Consider the following 14,168-nt stretch of genomic DNA (forward strand, 5'->3'; position numbering starts at 1 on the left):
CATGCGATTATATGAGCACCCTTATTCCTGCATCATCACCTCTCACCACAGGAGGTGAGGTCTGCGATCAAAGTGCTAGTACAAAGTTCAAGATCACCACGATGCAGAGCAGAAAAATTCATGCTCAACCCATCTCAGGTGCAATTCTCCACCTACTTTAAGAAAAAATGTTCCACAGCGGATCAAGCAACCAGCACCTTCGATCGAATCCGCCGCGGGCCGTGTTCACAAGACGAAGCTCTGGAGCACGTGTGGTAGCAGCTTACCATGGACTGCACATATGTCGCCCTACACCTAGCCTACTCAGAATAGGAATATTTTATTGAGAAATTACTTTTTCTCAACTGGCAATATCATTTTGACGGCCCGTGACGTTTTGTTTACACTTCTATTCCTGACATTGGAATCTTTGTACTAGCATGCTTATTATAACATTGGCCAGCTTCCTTGTCAACTCTATTGCACTACAGCTAGACTAACCATCTAATAATTTTTGCCCTGACGAAGCTCCCACGGTTGGGGAGCGAAACGCGTTGGCTGTCCTGTGCACTTTGAAAATTCGAAAATAAAAAGAAAAATATATTTTTGATACAACTCTGGTCCTGTGTTACTTCGCGTTTGGTGCTGCCTCCATTCTTCTCCGCAATTCTCCACCTACTTTATCCTCTCTCGTTCTCTCTGTACCCTTAAACTCTTTCCTACTCCATCAGTGTATCTCACTCTCCCTCATTCAAATTCTTGATCTCCCTTTGAAAGAGCTGCACTCTCACATGCAGGATCAGCTAACATCATTCCCCAGGTGGTGGTGAACTGAGAAACCCTTTGTGCCCTGGTTACTATATTTACTAGGTGGTCACACTCCTCTCTCTCTCTCTCGATAGATATGAATATATAGATTATATACACACATACATATATTTATATATATATCAAAGCAATATCCTTTCAAGCTTAGAGTGCTGCATAAATTGTGCAAAAAAGGAAATAGGGAATTGTGGGTAGTTCCCACGTTTTAGGTGGAGAGCAGCTCCTTTATAGGGAGCATTCTACACCACCACTCTAAAACGGCTCACCTCAAATGTCTGTTTTTCTAGCAGTGTTTTTAAGCATAGGATTAGCACAGTGCCATCCACTCTGAGCCAGAAAAGTGACAAAGTCCTTTGCCATTTTTGCAGCAAAGCCTTTAAGCATAGCATCATCTAGTGCCATCCACACCGAGCTGAGGAATGACAAGACTCTTTTACCACTCCTGGCACAGTATTACAGCATTGGATCTGTAAAATACCATCCAAGCCAACCTGGAATGAATAATATGATTAATATTAATGGAGGTGAGGATCTTTGGTCAATGCACTTATGCAGGGTCAAGGAATAAAAATCTTCTTTGGCTATACGTATCAAAGATTCCTGACGATGAAATCAAGCACCGAACAATCAGTAACTTTGGAAGCAGTTTTCTAACTCACCAACGAATCTCAGGATGTAACTGTGGATTAGTCCTAGCGTGGGATCCACTACAAACGAAAGCTTAAATAAGAACGACATCTGCGGTCAGTTTGTCGATGTGCTCTAGGTGCGAGTTATGGGCTGAAGAATTTCAATGTGGAGTAAGGGGAGAACCATTCCCCATCTGACGATGGAATTGGGGGCAAAGTTAATCTCATTTACCTTTAAACACTTCTGTTTTTGATATTCGTAACACACTCCGAATCGCTGTTACGGTGTAATTGCTTAAGAAACGTATATTTATTGGTGAGTCATACTACGATCCAGATACAATTAGAATTAAGCTTTATCTCTATTTCGTTATTGATTGACAAATCCATCTAGACATATGTGACGCAACATCAGAAAGCTGCCTTTGGTTCACTAAAAGCTCTGATATGGATGGACTCAGCAATAAATCTTATATCTTCTTCAACTCGAGGGCCAGTAATTTATTTGTTATTTTAGAAGTTTATGACATTGGAACCTCAGAAACTGTATCTATCTGCTTTGAGGAAGAACCAAGGCACATTTAGTTAAATAATGGAAATAGGCGAAATCTCACCTTTTATGAATAAAGCAAGATTTAAGCTGTAACAGCATTTCAGTTTCACATTTAGTACATATTTTTGTACCATACAACCTCACTTTCTATCGGCTTTAGGTACTTCAAACGATCCCGGCTAATTTGCTCTTCAGTTTTACAGTTCATAAGTAATTGAAATGGCACAAGCAAAGTAATCGCATTGGTAGGCTACAGGGATGTGATCAGAACGTATTGATCAATACTTATCGAGCCAAGAAAGAAAGAAAGAAATAAAGATGATTCTACGGCCGCTGTATAGTGAAGGTGGCATTCGTGCAGGCCGTTGTTTCTTATCGATAAGGCACAATGGCTCAGTTTGTGAGAGGATTATCAAATGTATGGATTCTGCTTCTGCTGCCTGGGGAACCCATTAATATAACTTCAATGAGATTGTTTTATGCCTTATTTATTAGGATTTTATTGTCTTTGAAGTGATAAGTGCAGACGCTAATTTGTACAACCAGCCGCCCCTTTCCTTGCGAAAAGAAAAAATGTATTTCTTTAAATTATTTAATTGGTTGTTGTATTGTAATGATGTTTGGTAATTAAGTAAAATAAACCATGATTATTTGTGTATTTTTATTGATATGACATGGGTTACAGTATGGAGGAAACTGCAGCAGAGATGTTCCTGTTACAATTCTTGTAGAGCGCTCTATCCCACATGGTGGCTTCTTGGCGCTAATAGTGAGCAGTCCTATGCCGAAGAGGCTGATTTCTGGGTGCGCCCATAGTCAAAGATAGTCTTGGATTGTCTCTACAGCAACAGGCACTACATTAAAGATGAAACTTGCAAAGAGAAGGCCCTACTTTCTGACTTCCATGTACCTTGGAAGGTTCAGCAGACTCTTGCAAAGTGAGTGCAACTGTCTCTTGGAAAGATATGGAAGCCCTCTCTGGTAATACGAGTTGTGATTCACACAGAGCACCTTGCCTAACCTGCACCATTTGAATACTGTCATTTGAGTCTTTTCCCCTAGTCCATTCATCCCATGCTTTACCTTTGACCTTCATGCCACAGCAAGGTGGCTACCTCACTGCCTTCAATGACTCTTCCCATGATACTTATCTGTATGATGGGGCAAAATGAAAAAATAAAGCAGTTAATTTATTGGTTTGCTCACAAGTGGACCTTTTTAGTGCATTTCTGTTCGTTTTAGGGTTCACGTCAGGCTTGGAGCTCTGCCTGGCGAATCAACGAGGCTGTTTCATTCAAGGTTAAGAGGATCTTGCTCTTGTCATTTTGAGAAACCTGGTTGGGGATCAGCTATTTAAACACATAAAGAACCACAATGGGTTATTGAACTCCTCTCCTCTTGAGAACAATCTTTTCTTGATTTATTTTTTTAGATATATGGAACCCTTTGATATGTCTTTGGAGACACCCTGGGGCCATGGGTTTCATTGTTGATATGTGCACCATAATATTTCATTTCAATTTATTTATTTGTTTGTATAGCGCCAGAATCGACTCCCAAAGGAGTATCTCTGTGCTTCGGACAAATTTATGAGCACAATATTATTTAGACTTGCTCACACTAAGACTGGCCAAGAGGGGAAAGTGTGACATTTCCAAAAAGGCTGCTATCGCTAGGTAAGACGGACTGTGACAGAGCCGGTGGGGTGATAAGAGACTGACCCTGCCCCTTCTGCCTTTAAAGATCCACCATTTATCAGAGATTATCGCCTTTGTCTCTCAAACAGGTCCACTTTAATCTTTCTGAACTCCTGTTCTGTCGTAAAAGGACCCTGGACCCTAGGAAGTGGCAAGCGACAGGGGTGTGACACACCTTTAATGCCAGAGGTTTACAGTTCCAATTGTAAACATCCTGTGAATCGCAGGTGCTCGCCTTGGTTCGAGGCGCGCCCTATGTTTGCACGTCTCTTCGGGCGGGGGCGATTTGCCTCTCCCTGGCTGCATCCGATTGATGCAAAGTCGCTTGTACATTTAACAAAGCCATTTTCAGGTGTTGGATCTATGGAGTGATGGTGTTACATAAGGGAGGGGTCTTTAGACACTTGCAAAGTGGATCTTTTCTTTGGCTTCGCCTGCTGACTACCATGGGACCAGGACACCAATACTTCAACTTCCAACCAGAAACGCCCCTCGGCCCCTCGGCTCTCTTTATGGCTGCCTGACCCTCAGCACTCTCTCTGCCTATGGCTGCCTGGCCCTCAACACTCTCTCCGCCTATGGCTGCCTGGCACTCAGCACTCTCTCCGCCTATGACTGCCTGGCCCTCAACACTCTCTCCGCCTATGGCTGCCTGGCCCTCAGCACTCTCTCCGCCTATGGCTGCCTGGCCCTCAACACTCTCTCCGCCTATGGCTGCCTGGCACTCAACACTCTCTCCGCCTATGACTGCCTGGCCCTCAACACTCTCTCCGCCTATGGCTGCCTGGCCCTCAGCACGCTCTCCACCTATGGCTGCCTGGCCCTCAGCACTCTCTCCGCCTATGGCTGCCTGGCCCTCAACACTCTCTTTGCCTATGGCTGCCTGGCTCTCAGCGCCTATGGTTGCCTGACCCTCAAAACGCTCTCTTTTTGGTTGCCTGGCCCTCAAAACGCTCTATTTATGGATGCCTGGCCCTCAGCACTCTCTCTTTGTGGCTGCCTGGCCCTCAGAACTCTCTCTTTATGGCTACCTGGCCCTCAGCACTCTCTCTTTGTGGCTGCCTGGCCCTCAGAACTCTCTCTTTATGGCTACCTCGCCCTCAGCACTCTCTCTTTATGGCTGCCTGGCCCTCAGCACTCTCTCTTTATGGCTGCCTGGCCCTCAGCACTCTCTCTTTATGGCTGCCTGGCCCTCCCCACTCTCTCCACCTATGGCTGCCTGGCCCTCCTCACTCTCTCCACCTATGGCTGCCTGGCCCTTACCACTCTCTCCGCCTATGGCTGCCTGGCCCTCACCACTCTCTCTGTCTATGTCTGCCTGGCCCTCAGCACTCTCTCCACCTATGGCTGCCTGGCCCTTGCCACTTTCTCCTACTTGGGTCCCTCACACTCTGCTCTCCAGCCCTCACCCCTCTATGACGCCTGCCCCACCCCTGCTCTGTTCTCTGGCCCTCATTACTCACTGCTGTCTGTATCCACCACTCTTTGCTCCCTGTGACACAGCCCTATGTGGTGTGTCTGTCCCTTTAAAACTCCAGCCGCCACCTCCTCCCCAGCCTGCGGCCTCATTAATCATTACACTGTGCGCTGTGCCTGCTCTCTGCCAATCCTTGCCTGCGAGGGATGGAAAACAACCTTATCAGGCACCTTGGGTTCAAGGGCCCTGGCCGGCTCACCTGCACAGATCCCAGACTGCGCTTTACTGCAGCTCCTGCTGTCTCTGTCCACTGCTCAACTGGACAGATCCCAGACTGCCCTTTTTCTGCAGTTCCTGCTGTCTCTGTCCACTGCTCACCTGCACAGTTCCCAGACTGCCCTTTTTCTGCAGTTCCTGCTGTCTGTCCACTGCTCACCTGCACAGTTCCCAGACTGCCCTTTTTTGCAGTTCCTGCTGTCTATGTCCACTGCTCACCTGCACAGTTCCCAGACTGCCCTTTTTCTGCAGTTTCTGCTGTCTGTCCACTGCCCACCCAGGCAGGGGCAGAGAATGTCAACAAAAGTATACCAGCAACAAAGCTCATGTCTCCAGCCCCTGTTCATTCACCTTTGGCTCTTAGTCTGAGAGCCAAAATGTTTTATTTTGGGACCAAGGGTGATATATTCCTGGTGCTAAGCCAACTCTTGTAACAAAAGCGCTGTACAAAGTACACTGGCCTTCCAGCTAGGTTGTGCTACGGAAATACCAAATACAAACACTAGGATAAAGGGCTCGATTTAGACAAGGGTGGAGAGACAGATTCTGACAAAAGGTCAGAACCTGCCCCTTGACCTCTAGTGAGGTAAGCACCCTGCTGCGTCCTCGGTGCAACCTGCCACCACGACATACTTCCAGTACCCTCTCAGAATAAAGCTGTCCTCTCCGTTATCATTGCAAGCGGACCAACAGGATCAGATACAGCACCTACAAGAACCTTTAAAGATACCTACCTACAAGAACCTTTAAAGATACCCACCTACAAGAACCTTTAGAGATACCCACCTACAAGAACCTTTAGAGATACCCACCTACAAGAACCTTTAAAAATACCCACCTACAGGAACCTTTAAAAATACCCACCTACAAGAACCTTTAAAAATACCCAACTACAGGAACCTTTAAAGATACCCACCTACAATAACTTTTAAAAATACCAAGAACCTTTAGAGATACCTACCTTCAAGAACCTTTAAAAATACCCACCTACAGGAACCTTTAAAGATACCCACCTACAAGAACCTTTAAAAATACCCACCTACAGGATCCTTTAAAGATACCCACCTACAAGAACCTTTAAAAATTCCCAACTACAGGAACCTTTAAAGATACCCACCTACAAGAACCTTTAAAGATACCAAGAACCTTTAGAGATACCTACCTACAAAAACCTTTAAAAATACCCACCTACAGGAACCTTTAAAGATACCCACCTACAAGAACCTTTAGAGATACCTACCTACAAGAACCTTTAAAAATACCCACCTACAGGATCCTTTAAAGATACCCACCTACAAGAACCTTTAAAAATTCCCAACTACAGGAACCTTTAAAGATACCCACCTACAAGAACCTTTAAAGATACCAAGAACCTTTATAGATACCTACCTACAAGAACCTTTAAAAATACCCACCTACAGGAACCTTCAAAGATACCCACCTACAAGAACCTTTAAAAATTCCCAACTACAGGAACCTTTAAAAATACCCACCTACAAGAACCTTTAAAGATACCAAGAACCTTTAGAGATACCCACCTACAAGAACCTTTCAAAATACCCACCTACAAGAACCTTTAAAAATACCCACCTACAGGAACCTTTAAAGATACCCACCTACAAGAACCTTTAAAGATACCAAGAACCTTTAGAGATACCCACCCTACAAGAACCTTTAAAAATACCCACCTACAGGAACCTTTAAAGATACCCACCTACAAGAACCTTTAAAAATACCCACCTACAGGAACCTCAAAAGATACCCACCTACAAGAACCTTTAAAAATACCCACCTACAGGAACCTTTAAAGATACCCACCTACAAGAACCTTTAAAGATACCCACCTACAAGAACCTTTAAAGATACCCATCTACAAGAACCTTTAAAGATACCCACCTACAGGAACCTTTAAAGATACCCACCTACAGGAACCTTTAAAGATACCCACCTACAGGAACCTTTAAAGATACCCACCTACAAGAACCTTTAAAGATACCCATCTACAAGAACCTTTAAAGATACCCTTTGGACAACCTGTCCTCACTCAGCAAATAACAAGTCTTTGGAACTAAAAACTTCCTACATTAGACCACTTCTCAAAAAGAAAAACCTCGATCCATCCGACCCAGAAAATCAATGTGGCCTAACGGCTAAGGGAGTCGACCTCGGAGCTGGGGAGACGGGTTCTAGTCTCAGCAGGCATGCGCAACATTCTGTGATTCTGGTCAAATCACTTAATCTCCCCGTGCATAACACAAATTAATTTCTCAGTCTGTAACGTAACTGGTGCTCACGTAAAGCGCTGTGATACCTTTGGGCCAAGTTTGCGCTATATAAAACTACACAAAAAAAAAGTTGTATGGACCGTTCTCAGGAAAAATATTTCAAACGACAGTGTTTACTCAGCCTTCAAAATTTACAGAAGAACGCTCGAAAAAAAGGCAGTGGCAAAACAGGAACTGGGACATATGGACACTTAGCAGCCGGACCCAGATCCTCCTTGATGCACTTTACAGCCTACTCTCCTCCCTCTCCTCTTTTATTCTAAGAAACTGCAAGCACTTTACTTGAGACGGGGGGGACAGACACATTGTTATAGCAGTCATGTGCTGGCCCTAACCTTCTAGTGAGAGGGCCAAAGCCTCATAAAGTGCTACTCCTGTTTTTATTCACCCTGCATATCTAAAAGTGCTCTCCCTGTTGTACTCATCAAGTACATGGTTGTATGACGTTTCAACGCATGCTTTTACCACGCATGCCTTTACAACGCAGGTATTACAACGCACGTTGTTACAAAAACTTGCGTTGGGGGGGCGCTGGATAGTGGAATAGTTTAATTTTCTATTCCAACTCCTGTCCCCGTGGATAGTAGGGAAAGTGTTGGATAGAAAATTAAACTATTCCCTATCCAACAGCGCCCTCCAGCGGAAGTCGTTGTAACGACTTTCGATGTAATTCCTGCGTTGTAATGGTAGTGCGTGGTAAAATTTTCGTTGTAAACGATGTTCCCCATCTACATTTTTGCAATGCTGCCCAGCACATGGGGGCATGTTTTACTTTACATGTTGTTGTTTACCACATGGTGGTATGTTCCACCCTTTTACGGGTTTAACAAATCAAATAAAACTATTTCTCACAGAACAAAATGAGTTGCTGTCGGAGTAATAGTCCGGCTTCAGAGCAGGCAGGGGTACAGAGTCAGGCATCGTAGCCATTCGGGTTAATCTCAAAGTGACCGTGGGCAGAAACGGCGTGGCCGCACTATTGACTCTGGAGTCATCAGCTACATTTCACCCTGGCCGACACCATACCCTACTACAAAGACTTTGAAATGTGTGAAAATGCTCTAGAATGGATTGACTCTACCCTCAGGGACAGTTCTACGAACCTACCACCACCTTTCACATCATCCCCTTACACCCACCACTGTGGGGTCCCTCAGAGGTCCATCATATCCCCTGCTACTCATCATCTACCTAACCCCCTTACCAAACCTGATTAAGTCATTCAACCTCACCCGCTCAATGGGTAGCAATGTGAGGAGCACCCTTCATACATCAGTGGAGAAGTGTGGCTCAATGGTTAGAGTGGCAGACCCTGATGCAGAGGTCTGGCCCGGGACCAGGGTTCAATTCCCCGCCTCGGCGGGTCTTGGGCTCAATTTCATCGGACCTGATAATTCTCGCCTCGGTGCTTATTCTAATCATGAGTCCCACTCTGCAACTCTGGGCAATAGCTTGCTTAATCTCCACAACGGCCCCAACAGCGCTGGGATGCCTGGCTTCACCTTGGGGGTGCCCAGGAGTGGGCACTTCACAGCGAAAGGCCAGGAAGGGTTCCTCAGCTGTATTCGTACAAGCGCCGAGAGGCCTCCGGGTAGTCGTGCGCTATACAAGTACCTCTACCTCTACATCATGCAGCGTGGGGAGCTTGCGGCACATGGACAGGGTGTGATGTGCTTGCGGCCTATGGACAGTCCGAGGAGCCTAGCACGTGACCAGACAGTGTGAGGAACTGTGGTGCACGGGCAGAGGGTGCAACGTGCTCAGGGCACACGATCACTCAGTGGGAGGAGCTCGAGCCCATGAGAAAGAGGACGACGGGCTTTGCACACGTGGACAAAGTGTGAGAGTAGCGGGGGCACATGGACAGACACAGTGAGAAGCACATTAAAGCTCAAGGTGAGAAGTGAGGAGCTATACGCACATGGACAGACACAGTGAGGAGCTATACGCACATGGACAGACACAGTGAGGAGCTATACACACATGGACAGACACAGCGAGGAGCTATACGCACATGGACAGACACCGTGGGGAGCACATTGAGGCACAAGGTGAGAAGTGAGGCGCTATACGCACATGAACAGACACAGTGATGAGCACATTGAGGCTCAAGGTGAGAAGTATGTACAGATAAGTGCTGAAAGTAGGCTTTAGGTGACTGCTTATTTTTGTACTATCTGGGACATCAATATAATGAGCTGAGAACCCTAATCATAAGACTGGAAGTTTGTTGCAGGATGAGTACAATATTTATTTCCTGCACCCTCGATCCCTAGACCCTGAATAATGCCATAAAAGCAATAGTTTAACTTATATCTGAAACCCTACGTCAGCCCTCAACAACATGCTGAGTTACTTCAAGTGTCTGGGAATGCACCTTGCATTCAGAGAACTCCCTCTCGCTCTTCACTTCCACACTCACCCTGCACTCACAGGGATCACAATGTACTCACACTGATCACCATGCACTCACACCACCCTCAGCCTGCACTCAGTGACGCACTGCACTTATGCCACTCGCCATGAACTCACACCGTTCTCCCGCCACTTAACCCGGTGTCACATGAGTACACCGCTCACTCTGCACTCACAGCGATCACAATGCACTCAGAATGATCACTGTGCACTCACACCATTCACCCTGCACTCACGGTGATCACTCTGCACTCAAAATGCACTTGCGATGTTCACCTTATACCTCACCCTGCAGTCACACGAGCACACTACTCACCTTGCACTCATATGACACTTCACTCACCTGTCCCCCTCACTGCTCCCTCTGCAAACTCACTCAAAGAAGCCCATCACTAACCGTGCATTCATTCATCCCACTCTGCACTTACATCCGCACCCAAATTCATATGGTCACCTCACTCACCCTGCAGTCACTCCTCTTACCCTACTCTCACGGCGTTGCATCGCTCACCGTGCACTCACATGGGCACTCCTGCCTCCCACACTGCGCAGAGGGTTAATGTGCCTGCTACAAAGAACGTGTACCATGCAGATCACGGAGCTGAGTGTAAGTAAACTATGAGTAGCGCTATAAAAAAGGGATATGTTGGTCAGAAAGGTGCTGTAGAGAGATGAGGTGCACTGTTGGCGAGTGGTAGTGAGGGAATTCATGGAGAAGGAGGAAATGGGAGAGGGGTGACAAAAAAGACTCTTGCACCGTGCGCGCCCAGTGTTAGGGCCAGCCCTGGCTGGGAGTCTTAGCCCCGCCAGAGGCGACTGTAGGCTCATGGCGGTATTTGGAAGTGGAACAGAGCCGGAGGCCGCCAAATCACTGCCAGGGGCCGCCACGCAAATATGTATCCATCCTCAGAGGATTATTATATTAAGGATATATATTGGCGTGGTGGCCCCTGGGGTTTGGTGGCCCTGGGCAGGTGCACAGCTTGCACATGCCTAAGGCCGCCCCTGGCCCCGCCACCCCGTAAAGTGAGGTCTATTTGTGGCCCTAGGAGCTATACACACATGGACAGACAGACTATCCGTAGTTTGGGGCACGCTCACGAGAGATTGTTGTGCAAGGACAGGGTGAGGTGTCTCACACATCTATTCAGACGTTCAGCCTCTTGCACCTTCAAACCAGCCCCTTTCACGAGGGTTTAAGGCAAAGCGCCTTGAGGAGATTTAGCTATCGTGTTCGCTAGATGAAAGCCTGCAAATGTTGTATGTCACCTGCATACAATCAGTTAAAAAATACACTGCACGCGTGTTGTGCCTCCAGAACACACCAGCACTTGCTGTCTGCACCAAATCAATACGCATTCTTAATACTGATCAATGAAAAAGCGCTGTGAAGTAGCTGCAATGCGCAACATTGGCGCTTTACGATTTTGTGAAGAACCAATGCTCTTATAAATAGAAGGTAGGCAGCAGAAAGGTCTAACCTACGCACACCTCTCCCTCACTTGATGCGGAAAATTAAAAAAATGTAGTGGCCGACGGTTATTACATTTGTAGGGAACAGAATAACATATCAGCGTTTGAGATCGTAGTCGCTGGGCAGTTTTCCGCGCGAGCCCCCGGCAAGCAGCGTGGGGGGGAGAAATTAATATAGCTTTAGATGGGGGTGGAGGGGGGGCTGTGGTGCGGTGGGAGGCGGGGGCGCATTTCTAGCTGCGGTTCGGAAACCAGGGGGTGGGTGGATACGCAAATTTAGATCACACGCGGGCTGGCACAGGAAGAAAAAAAAATCGTAATTATATTAAGCAAGAATCCCGCAAAACATGGAGGGCGGCGGCAACGACGCTTCTGGATAAGAGCGGAATCCCTCAAAAACGATGGAGGCCGCAGATAATTGCAAGATACAGGAGCCTGTTGCCTAGCAACCGCCTAACACCAGCCTCCAGGTCCCATAGTAATCTGGTTGTGATGCCGAATGCCCCCCTCCCTCTCTCGACTCCAGCTCAGTGGTTTCCTCGGGAGGAACCACCCTGGGGTAGGGGTGAAGGGTGCCGGGGTAGATGGAGGGGGGAGGGGGTGGGTGTTGACACTGTTCGGAAAGGGGTCTGTCTGACACTCTCCCATCAAGGTGCACTTACATTCAAGATACCTATTCTTTCATACCCGCCAGGTGCATTCCATTTTAATTACTTTTTTTTTTTTGCTTCTTTATATAGCGCCAATCATTTTAGTCCAAGGCGCCCGTGGTGCCTTACAATAGGGGTTTCCAAGCGAGAACGCAGGTGCAAATGTTGATAATTACACATTATTTTACACGTATGCAGATCGCCCATTAGTAATAATTATTGTAATGACAGCACGCACGAGAATTTTTTTTAAGCGTTATGTTCTTTTTTTTTTTAATCGCAGGCTTCCTTGTCCATCCGCAACAATTCTATCGCTTTATGGGGATCCCCTACTAATTCAGGGTTAGCTTCTGGTATTTAATGTTTTTTTTAGGTCGTTTCAATATATTTTTAAGGGCGGGCTACCTTCAGCCGCACCTCCATCTTTTTCAGGGTGATTTGCAACCTGCCAACCAATCCGGGGACTCCCCTCATTTGTGGGGGGGGGGGGGGGAGGGGGGTCTTGCCTGTCTATCACTGGGTGATCAACAGACATGGCATCGTCTTGCTACGTAATTCATAAAAGCCATTTTTCTTTAAAATAGTATCGCGGTGAGAGTCGATAACAACTAATATATTGTATCATATCACAAATATAGCGCATTGATGCCCCCGGGGGGCCCCAATACTGTGCTCGTGATAATCGGGAGATCTAAAGTCTTCCAAATGATGCCTCCACCCTCAGGGGGTAGCCCCTCCTAGGTATCACCAAAGGCTGGTGGGGAAGCCCCTGTCTGTCGCACTCATATCACCATCCTGTCTGCAGCAGGCAGCAGAAAGCGGATTTGTTTCAGTGTGCGCTGCACAATATCAGAACATACAAGAACATATCACATCACATCATACCACGACTTACATACATACCATGCGTAACCATTTTTATACCGTAAGACATAATGTTCCTATCGTGATAGAACATAGCCCCAGGCTGTCCATTTCTCCCCGGCCTTCACAGGGGCAGCAACCAGCACTCACATCACCACAACTGCCCCAACGTGCCATGAACGCATTGCCTCGACGCCATAGGCGCTACACTGCGCTAGGCTCTGCTGATCGCCACAAATCGCCCATGTGTGCCAGAAATACATAGGCTCGTCGCCATAGGCGCTACACTGCGCCCGGCTCTGCTGATCGCCACAAATCGCCCCTGTGTGCCATGCGCCCCAGTGTGCCATGCGCCCCAGTGTGTCATGAACCCCAGTGTGCCATGAACCCACAGCCTCGTCGCCACAGGCGCTACACTGCGCCCGGCTCAGCTGATCGCCCCTGTCAGTGGCAGAAATCCACATCCTCGTCGCCACATGCTATATACACTGCGCCCGGCTCTGCCCCGCTTCAGTCCCCGCCCCCACCCGTTCCCCTTCCCCGGCCCGGCGTGTGGGGTACTCACTCCAAGGTAAGAGAGGGGATCTTCAGCTTGTCCCTCCTGCCTTTCATGGCGCCCTCTGCCCACTGGTGCTGCTGCGCTCCCCTCTGCCTGCCAGCCTCTCTCTCTCCCCGGCGCTGTCAGCTCAGCTGAGATAATTGCACAAGGCGCAGCTGGCCTTTGGGGGAGTGAGCCTGTGTGTCTGTGTGTGTGTGTAGTAGCGGGAAATGCAAATGTGTTGGGTGCAGTGCATAGATGGCTATCGCGTTAAACTGCAGCTTTCTCCTCAGCAGAGTGCGGGCCGCCTCCCGGACAGAGGGCGGAAGTGCTGCGCCAGCACTTTCATGCTGGCACCATTGTTAGTGGAGGAGTCCCACTCCAGGGGTGCTGACGCCAAGGCGGCAGTGACGTGACACAAAATGAAGGGGCACACTGGAGAATGATGTGGGGGCCCCGAGTCCCCTACATTTCACAGATAGTCATGGTGGGGGCCAGAGGGGCGTGTGTTACACCCCAGCAAGACGAAGGACAACGTCGACACTGCAAGTACTCCTAGGCAGT

General features: G+C 47.6%; 1 protein-coding gene across 4 annotated transcripts in view; it reads right to left on the reverse strand.

Annotated features, from left to right (window-relative positions):
• The window catches only part of MAST3 (microtubule associated serine/threonine kinase 3), a 174,207-nt gene extending 160,384 nt beyond the window's left edge, over positions 1-13,823 (reverse strand). For all 4 annotated transcript variants that reach the window (XM_078668273.1, XM_078668272.1, XM_078668271.1 and 1 more), the window contains exon 1: positions 13,632-13,823. In XM_078668273.1, the coding sequence (XP_078524399.1) occupies positions 13,632-13,678 (47 nt within the window). In that variant the 5' untranslated portion in view covers positions 13,679-13,823. The remainder of the gene's footprint in view (positions 1-13,631) is intronic.
• Positions 13,824-14,168: the final 345 nt, after the last annotated feature.

This window comes from Lissotriton helveticus, chromosome 12 (assembly GCF_964261635.1).
Source record: "Lissotriton helveticus chromosome 12, aLisHel1.1, whole genome shotgun sequence".
Taxonomy (NCBI): Eukaryota; Metazoa; Chordata; class Amphibia; order Caudata; family Salamandridae; genus Lissotriton; species Lissotriton helveticus.